Here is a 10,000-nt window from a genome sequence, read left to right as displayed (position 1 = left end):
TTACAACGTTTCGGCGGACTTTTTTTACTGTAACAGGTTTCTTAGGATGTGGTCAAGTTCTAAAGTTTACTGTTGTGTTCCCCTTTGCAACCAAACGGGCCGCGTAGATCCGCAAGGAAACAGAGTGGGATTTTTTACTTTTCCGAAGGATCCAAACATTCGCCAGCAATGGCTACAGAAAATCCGAAGAGATGTTGGCCCTAACTTTTCATTAACGAAATATACCAAGATCTGCTCGTTACATTTTCGTGAAGAAGAAATAAAAACAGGCATTTCCGGCAAAAAAATGGAATTGGTGAAGGGCACAATTCCTTCGAGGTTTGCGTGGCGTACTTCTCCACGGAAAAGACATTCGCCATTAGACAGAAGTCAAATACCTGAAAAAAGGAAGCAAATGGAGGATTTATCTACATGCAACGAGAATGGATGTGCGGCTGAAGACCTACACAGTGTACCGGTAGCTAGCACGAGCACAGTAGACAGCAGCAGTCTTTCAGAGGATGATATGGTTTCAAACAACCTCGAAACTTCTGACCATGAAATTCAAGAAGAATCACTCGAATCATTGAAAATGCAGCTGCTACATGCCCAGAAAGAGATTGCTTGTTTAAATGAAGATTTATCAAATTTGAAATCACGCTTAGCTAAAACTGAAGCTGAACTGGTGAATTCAGAAAAGGAACTCAAACGTCTATCGCAGGAAAACAATGACCTAAAATCACGTACGTTTTGCATAAACAATCTGTCAGACAACGATTCTATTTCATTTTACACTGGTTTCCCAAACTTAGAGACGTTCAAAGCAACGCTTTCATATCTGAATCCAGGGGAAAATGGTGAAAATATTCGATACTGGCGTTCAATTGATGTGAAAGTAGACGACGAAAGGAAAAGTCAACAAAGGGATTGTAACAAACCTGGGCGAAGAAGAACTCTTCAGCCAGAGGAAGAGTTTTTTCTGGTGTTGTGTCGATTGAGACAGGGATTTAAGGAGAAACATTTAGCATTTTTATTTGGCATTTCTCAGCCGACAGTTAGCAGAATTTTTATTTCCTGGATTAACTTTATGTTTCTTCGTTTTGGCAATATAAACATTTGGCCTAGCCGGGAGGAAATTAACAAAACTATGCCTGAAGATTTCAAAGTTAAATATCCAAACACGCGTGTCATCCTAGACTGTACAGAAATAAAATGTCAAATGCCAAGCAGCCTGCTTCTTAACAGCAGATTATTTAGTTCCTACAAGAACCACACTACACTCAAAGGGCTTATTGGGATTGCCCCTTCAGGAGCAATAACATTTACAAGCCAGCTGTATACCGGCAGCATTTCAGACCGAGAAATTGTAGAAAGAAGTGGTATCCTGGACTTACCCTTCAGCGAGGGTGATGATATAATGGCAGACAAAGGTTTTACAATCGAGGACTTGCTTCCTCTGGGTGTTACATTAAATATACCTCCATTTCTTGGCCAAGCAGCTCAGATGTCGCCAGAGGATGTGGTTAAAACACAAGTAATTGCAGCATTACGTATCCATGTGGAGAGAGCTATTAATAAGATCAAAAATTTCCACATTTGGGACAGAGTAACCCCTCTATCTTTATTTCCTGTGATTAATCAAATGTGGGCAGTCTGCACCTTTTTGTGCAATGTCCAGGACCCCATTATAACTGAGTAATACGTACCAATGCCATACCTACCTATGGAAACTGAATTGCCAAAAACAAAAAGAGTGCAAGAGGCCTCATAATAATTGACTTATTTAAGAGTACTGTAATAGATAATGTGAGATCTGGAAAGTTTACTGACTTGATATATTGCTTTTGTTTTGTGAGTGCACATGTGAGTTACATTTGACATTGAAATTTAAATGGGACTTGCTGCCAGGGTGTAACAGATTAAAATTAACCTGCTTTTATTTTATGTTTACATGTAGGTGCTGCTCTTAGTTCTTTTAAACGTTAATCATGTCTGACTCACCTACACTTGGCACTTGAAATCCGAAAGTCAATTAACCCTATACAGGGAATACATAATCAGGCAAAAAAACTGACATGGAAGGAATGCTGTAAGTAGTCTATAAGGCCTCAACTATGGCAAACTTAATGAAATGTTCATAATAATAGTAAAGGAGTTTTCTCTCAAGCTCTTGCCAGTACAGCGGGTCAAAGAGGACTCTCTCGATTGATATTCCCTTTTTGGTAAAAATCACAAAATCGCACCATTCAGCACCAGTTATCCCCATTTGCCCTTGGATTTGTGCATAATAGGGATGTGTTACTTTCAATTTACAATTGCCATCAATGTTCTCACAACAAAAACTGGCATCTGAACAAGCATCCAAAGGAGTTACTAGAAACTTCGTTTCTGGACATTTAACTTCTAGTAAGCCAAATGGCTTGCTGCAACCTGCATCAAAAACTTTTCCGTCAGGTGAGCAAGCCAGTACTGGTTCCTTTTTGTACACAACCAGACCGCTTTTGAAAACCTCAACCGGGATTGATCTCTCATTCATATACTTCATATAGGCATGAACTGCTTCGGGCTCGTATTTAATTCCATGTCTCGTATGTCTTGATGTAAAGGGTTTTGGGTTCATAAGCGTGTTAGCGAAAGTCTCGTGATTTCTTTGTCTGTGATAAATCAAGTGAAAATTCGACGCTGTAAATCTGTATTTACGTTCTGACCTCCACAACTCGCTATTCGCTTGGTCTCTCGTCGCAGCCTCTAATGCGTTGATTTCATCCTCATCGAGGTTAAACTTCTTTACAAATTCATTTTCCTCATCAGGAAGTTCACGTCGCTCACCTTCCCCTTGCTTTCGTAAGGGGAAGGAAGGAAATTGCTCTATTTGTTGATTACGAGGCATGTTACGGGGAACAGCGTCTATGTTAATAGAGACATCAAAATTTGATTCCGTAAATGATAACTGATAACTTGCATAGGAACCAACTGGGCTATTACCAAATTTAGTTTCGGTTAACACATTGTGATTGGCTGCTACGTTCGCTAGCCCCATTTTTGGATTGATACTTCTTAATGTATCTTTGAATTTTGTTTCTTCTGCTTCCTGTACTCTGTCATTTGTTCTCGCTTCATAGAGAAGACACTTTAATCCCTCTTTTTGGGTTTCATTATTGTTCGCCAGCTTTGTTTTTTTCACAACCAGATCCATAACTGGTTGGGGCACAATAGTATCTCCCCTCCCTTTTCGGTGCCATGTTTGTAGTTTTGAAGTGCAAGCTTCTTTACTATTTTGGTCCGCGTCATCATGCAAGTCGAGCGTGCTTTTGCTTTCGTACAGAGAATATTTGCACATTTTAAGCATCAGGGCTAAAGCATGGTTACAATAACCTGTTTTCCCCGCCACGCAAGAACATGTTGACTGAACAACTTCACCTTTTATAATACACAATGCCAGCTGAATGTTATGTGGGGCATCGTTTTTTCTGAAGGAATGGTGACACTTGCAGCGAAAATAGAAATGTTTATCGTCACTGGTACATTCAATGTTTTTAAGGTATTCGTCTTCCAAAAATGTCTTTCCCTTTCTCCAGCTTGTCGGGACGGAATGATTAGTGCTTCCCAAGCGCTTTCCGCTGTTAGAGATGAAACGATCCATCTCAGCTTTCGTAAAAAGTGGCATTTTTTCTAAATTAATTCCCCAGCCATGCTGAGGAAAACTAAAATTATTAGCAGTCGAAAACGTGATAACAGAGCTTGTGGTAGTGTTTGTGGCGGTGTTTGTTGCAGCCGATTCATTTTGCTTTGCGAGTTTTCGTTTCGTGTAAATTAAATCCGGGTCTGGGTCGACAAGAAAACCATCCTTACCCTGATTAATGTATTCTTCAACTCTAAAAATGTAAGAAACATATAATATAAAAAGATAAGCTTTAATTTAGAGTGAAAAAGCGACAATTCAACAATCGAAAATGATGATGGTGGTTTCATACCGCTTTACGAGTTGAGCTTTTGTGCGAAGTCCTTTTGCTGGATCGTTTCTACATTTAAGCCAAAACCGTAATTCTTCATTTTTCAGCTGTGCTGGATTTCTTCCAGCTAAAGATGACCCGGGAATATCTTCTTCGTTAAGGAAAACGGACATGTTTACCTATAACTTCTTCTATGATCTGTAAGTGTTATCCTCCAACGCCTCGTTTCCACGTTTGGCCGATCACTCGTCCCAGGACAGCCGCCATTTGTGAATACGGTGTATTGCATCCACGATTAAAAAGCTCTGAGTTGGACAGCACTCGGGCATCATGGACACTGCCTGGCCAACCAATGACGACATCTCGAAATAAATACTTTGAATCCACCAGTGCCTGCATCACTATATGTGATATAACTAAATGTGATAAAAGATTCGAAATTTCAAGCATCTTTGGTCGATGGAAAAGTCCTCAAAATGTGGGTACTTCTGGGTACTTCTCAGCCTGTACAATATTCAGGACTTCATTTTTCTGGCGTGAGGTCCACGTTCGGACTATATCAACATATATTCCTAAAGTTCTTGAATATTCATGACTTAGGAACCCTTGTGTGGGAGAATAAGGGTTGTTGTGTGATCACTTGTGATTGGAGAGCATTTAACAAGATTGGGACAGTTTTCATGCGCCTGTTTTGTCGAGATCTTTAAGCTATTCACGACAAAAGTGGCACCTCCAACGGGACACCGTTAAAAACTTCATAGAGCTACGAGTACACTGAAAAATGGCGACGTATGAGAACAAGATTAAAGCTGTGGGGATGAAGTTAGCGATGCTGGTATTTACAGACAGCAAGACAGAAAGTGTTATTGCGAAAGGACATCTACCATCGCTAGAAAGGCAGTGCAAAATCTTAGAGAAGAAACTCGAAAAGTCCACAACTTAAAGGTGGAAATCCAAGAAGCTAAACTAGAACGCGGTGAGAAAGAAGAGGATGTCAAAGCTTGGAGCGAAGATATTGAAGCCAAATTGGCGAAATTTGAGCAATCGGTAAACAAAGTGGACAGATTACAAAGGAGATCAAGTGCAAAGAGATGGAAGAGGAAAAGCAAGCGAAACTAAAATTCACTGCCCAGATGAAGGAAAAGCAATTTGAAGAAGAGTTGAGATTCGAAGAGAAGTACAAGAAGAAGATACAGTTAGAGAAGAAGCGAAAAGAAAATCTAAAAGGAATGGCGTCACATAAAGCGGCCAACACAAAGCTTTTGAAACTTGTCATAACAAAACTCAATGGCACGTCGCACATCGACTGGTTGAGATTTTGGAACCAATTTGAGGCAGAGATAGACACCGTTTAAATACCGGCCATAACCAAAGTTTCTTTCCTCAAGGAATTGCTTGAAAAGAAGGTTCGCATCAACACTGATGGTCTCCCTTTCAACTCAGAAGGTTACAAAAGAGCGAAAAAAATTTTGAAAACAACATAAGGGAAAACGAGTGAGATCATCAACACATACGTGCAAGCGATTTTGGCATTACCTCACATCCCTGGAAGTCAGCCAGCAATCACAATCCCATGGCGCTTTATACAGAAAAGGCAGTTTCAGTGACATGTTCCAGACGGATCTCATGTTCGACGGTGTCAAACACAGAGTTTAAGTTGAGAAGCGCCAGCAGCGTAACTTGACTTATATCAAGCAACCCTGGTTTAATTACAGTCAAGATCTTGCTACCACTGGTCGTCAGCTACTCATGTGATTCACTCCTGGAACTTTTGCCAAAAGTTCACGTTTTGCAGCTGTTTAAATAGTTTTCTGCTCAATGTTACGAAAAACGAATCATAACTAGCTAAATTAAATTTTGGTCAAATATGGCTCCGGTTCCTTATGTTAAGTTATGGTGTCCAAATTTGTTCATGTGCAGTTCTGGGGTTTTAAAAGTTTCACTGCCCTCATTAACCTTTACTTTTCGCTTAAATTTCTCCACCCTGCTTCTTTCGATTTTCTATCCCCATTTTTTCCTTTTGCTGGCATTTGAGTAAAACACAGAAGCTATTAAAATCTAAAACGTTTTGGAAGCAGAATTGTACAGTTTTAAAGTGCTGGAAAGTGGTTTTGGATTATTAATGAACTACTGTGAATTTAGAGACTAAACATTGCATTTGTTTTTCAGACTTTCTAATGACTGAGATTGTGGACTGCCTCGTTGCGGGCCATTGGGCAGTGCACCAGAAAAAGCTAACTCAAATGCATGTGTCTAGAAAAATGACAAATCTAGTGGATGTTGAGGTGGAAGTTGATGGTTATCTCAAAGAACTGTTTGAATCTATCATCAAAACGTTTTCAAAACACGGTGATCTCATCTTGGATGTTGGCAGTGGAAATGGTAAATTTGGTTTTTGTTGTTTTTTGCAACATGTTAGTAATAAACTCAAATATTTTGTAATGCCATCTTGTTTGATTTGTCAGCATTTATGTAAACACACAAACACTACTCACATAGACAGTACATGTGCTGTACATGTACTTTGGGAACCCCTAAGATACCATCACATTCAGTTGGCGGATGTTTAGAAATGAAATTTGTTTCATTTTTATTTGATTTAGAAAATATATGTTAAATGAAATAGAGATATTTTTAGTTAACAATAAGCAAATTTAACCCACAGTCCTCTTTTATCATTATTTTTTTAAATACATGAAAACTAATGACAGGTCAAAAATACCAGTGTCTGTATTTTACCAATACCTCAAAATTAACATACAAGTTCAGTGTAGGTAACTTGGTCTTACTTTCTTACTTGCTGTCTATTTAAATCAGTGGGCTAGTGTTTTATTACTTTAAGGTATCTGCACCAGCAAATTTTCAACATTTTTTCTTGTCCTTAAAAGTACGCCAACATTGAGGTTTAGTTATGTAATATGCATATCCAGTTTTATTTTTAATATTTTCTTCACATAAAGAAAAAAATGCCTTGAAAGTTGCTGGATTTACCATAAGTGGAAAGAGAAATTTCCATTTCCGTTTCTAAGGAAAGTGACCACGGGGGATTGCAGCAGAGTAATTTTACTCTTGTCGGGCAGTTTTTCCATTCGCGCCTGTTTTCCACAGCAAAGATGGCTACCGGTTTGCAACGTGTGTCTTCTCTTCTGACTTTAAATGCAGAATTTGAGTGCAACGGGTAGTAGGTATATTTCATTCTGGTCTTCCCAATTTGATAAGTGCGTGGTTTTTAAACAGTTTCTGTAGCTTTCCTGCCATTTTTACGTTTAGATTTGGACAAACATCCGAAGGCCTTGCCAACCTCATGTCCATGGCAGAAAGAAAGCCTTCAGAGACGGCTGAACAAATGCGGCATAGAGTTAACTCCTGACTCTACAGGATAATGTGGGTCAGTGACTACTTATTAAATGTTAAATAAATCTTCATTGGACAAAAAACAGTGGAAAATGAAAAGTGGGAACTTCTGAAAATTTGAGGGAGAAAGCCGGTTCTGGAGAAGGCACCAGTAGCCAATAATTGCTTTATTATTCATTCAAAATAATTCCAACTTTAACAACAAGCTAAAACATGCTTACCTCGGTTGATGTTACTTTCATATCGATAGTGCCTCTTTTACAGGAAATTTAGCAGATAAAGATCTGCAAATATACTCCAAATAGCAGATGTTGTCCATCGTATTGACTTCTCGCTGGTCGTAGACTATATTTTGCCGTAAAACGAGTACAATGTTCTGCCCGACAGTTCCGCCATTTTGTTCAAACAACCAAAACAACTCAACCTTGCCCCCAGGCTTCCTCGGTCTTGGTTCAATAATTCGTCATATTGAACTGATGACGTCAAAATGGAGAAATATGCGTGTGATTTCAACCAATCAGAAAATATTTTGAATGAATAATAAGAAATATATAAAACACCCCTGGGCCACATATTCAAGTACCATTAGCATCTTATTTCAGTGAACTACAGCATTATTCAATACTTACAAGTAATATATATATGTATATATATATATGTATATATATATATAGATAGATAGATAGATATATACAAATCATTAACGAAAGGCGCACCATGCTAATTTCAAATAGAGAATAGAAAATCCACTAAAATTTAGAAAGCAATTTTAGTTAAGTTGCTTGTGCATAATGGAGAATCGCAATTTTAGAAAACGTTTTGAGTGGTGTCTCATCACATATCGCTGGTTTAACTTTCAACTTCAGAATTATTTATTAAGGGTGTAGGTCAAGCTGTGTTATGCACCTCCACTCCTTACCAAGCAATCATTTATTTGACTGATATGTCAAATTTCCGAAAAGCCAGGAAAGAGAATAGACAGACGAAAAAAAGAGCGGTCGTTTTCTTTCAAATTTATCTTGATTTGTTCATAGTTGCGACTAATAATGCTTTGGACTAAAATCTATGTGTGTGCTATGCCGTAATAATCAATTTTGTCAGTAAAAGGTGTTTCTTTCCCCCAATTTGTAGGTTAATTCATGTACTCAATGAAAACTCCCTGACCTATAGATTTTCTGATATTCACTGTTTTCTGTTTTTGTCTAGTTATTCAACAGGTGGTATAAAGAAGTGAGATTCAGCAGTGATCGCATATTCTTTTATTGACTCTGATAGGAAAATCCTTTCCGAAAACCTTTCAAGTTGGATGTTAAATGAAAACGATTTTCCTCTCACGGGTGACGGGGTATCTGAAATTTGGAAAACCACTTAAATTTAGTTGTGAACAAAAATTTTTCCTCAGATAAGTGACAGGGAGGTATCCGAAATTCAGAAAACCTCTTATGATAGATGTTAATATTTATTTTTCTACAGATAAGTGATGGATAAGTGTCGGGGGTCTCCGAAACATGATGCTAATCAATTTCTTAAGTAAGATGTTCATTTTTCCACAGATGAGTTGTTCATTTAATTCCTTAATTTAGGCTGGCTCCAAATGATAATAAAAGAGTGAGATTTTTACGTAATTGTGGTATTTGAAATCATACAGCTCGTGAACCTGACGGAAACCAAATTTTCATCTGATAAAATGCCTGACTTCACTCGGATTGGAAAAATTCTTAAGTGCATTGTGGTAATCTTGCACTGAATTTCTCTAAATTGTAACGCCACAAATTAGTTTGGAACATATTCTTCTTTGCAAGGTCTGGTTTTTCTTATCCCTTTACTGGTGTTGCCAAGGACGTGAGGGCCAGCATCCACTTCACTGAGATAGTTTTACCTTCGCAAAAGATGGTTAAGGAATTGAATACATCACAATGACCCATGACAAAGCTACAATGAACCACCCGGGTAGTATCTCCGACAGTCACAGCAATGAAAGGCAGACCCCCCTGTACAGCACCAGTGTAAAAGGAGATGCATTTCATGTTTAAAAATGTACATCCATGAGCTCAATCCAGTACGAGAAGCTTTCTTTCAAAGCCAAAGGCTGATTTCAAGTTCAGTTTTACAGATCCTTTCTGGTATGGGAACAAGCCACTTGGTGTCAACCAACTATCTAAAATTATGAAGGAAATGTGTCTGGGTGGTAAGCTGTTGAAGACATGCACCAATCACTGCTATCTACTATCACACTCTGGTCTGACTCGTGCATTCCAGCTCATCACATTATGAGTATTTCAGGCCATGTCAATGAGCAGAGGTTTGTGATACTTCATTTGCAGACAAGTTTTTGCATTTTTGTGCAAATCTGCATGGTACGGCTCAGTACTGGTAACAGAGGTGCACATTATTGAAACGCACCCATTGAAAAATGTTGATAGCGAAAATGCAAATAAGTGAAAAATCACATATATTGAGTGTCAATCGAGGAATCCCCAGCGTGTATATCCCTTTCCTGGTTATTGTTCCTGCTTAGACACCTGCACCATTCGCCTATTTTTCAAAGAAGAATAGAACTTCATGTGACTAACAATAGCTCAGTCTATTTAAAAACTGTCAAAATTTAATCCGACTTAGCATGTGACTATTTGCTTTTAACCACTTTAAAATCGAAAAATCCTCAATGTTGTTTATTTTGCCGTACATGTTTCATCGCACTGATTTTAAACAAA

At 38.4% G+C, this 10,000-nt stretch overlaps 1 protein-coding gene across 1 annotated transcript; it reads left to right on the top strand.

The window, feature by feature from the left end:
• The first annotated feature begins 475 nt into the window (after window positions 1-475).
• Window positions 476-2,229, top strand: LOC140927024 (uncharacterized). The gene has a single exon (XM_073376686.1). The coding sequence runs from the start codon at window positions 506-508 to the stop codon at window positions 1,676-1,678; it is 1,173 nt and encodes a 390-aa protein (XP_073232787.1). The 5' UTR covers window positions 476-505; the 3' UTR covers window positions 1,679-2,229.
• The last annotated feature ends 7,771 nt before the right edge of the window (window positions 2,230-10,000 follow it).

Source organism: Porites lutea, chromosome 2 (assembly GCF_958299795.1).
Source record: "Porites lutea chromosome 2, jaPorLute2.1, whole genome shotgun sequence".
Lineage (NCBI taxonomy): Eukaryota > Metazoa > Cnidaria > Anthozoa > Scleractinia > Poritidae > Porites > Porites lutea.
The sequence above is the reverse complement of the archived record's forward strand: the minus strand, read 5'-3'. Positions and strand labels throughout refer to the sequence as shown.

What these genes read in the sequence shown, in the direction of transcription:
- LOC140927024 (XM_073376686.1), top strand. Translation starts at nt 506, where the DNA reads ATGGTTTCAAACAACCTCGAAACTTCTGACCATGAAATTCAAGAAGAA.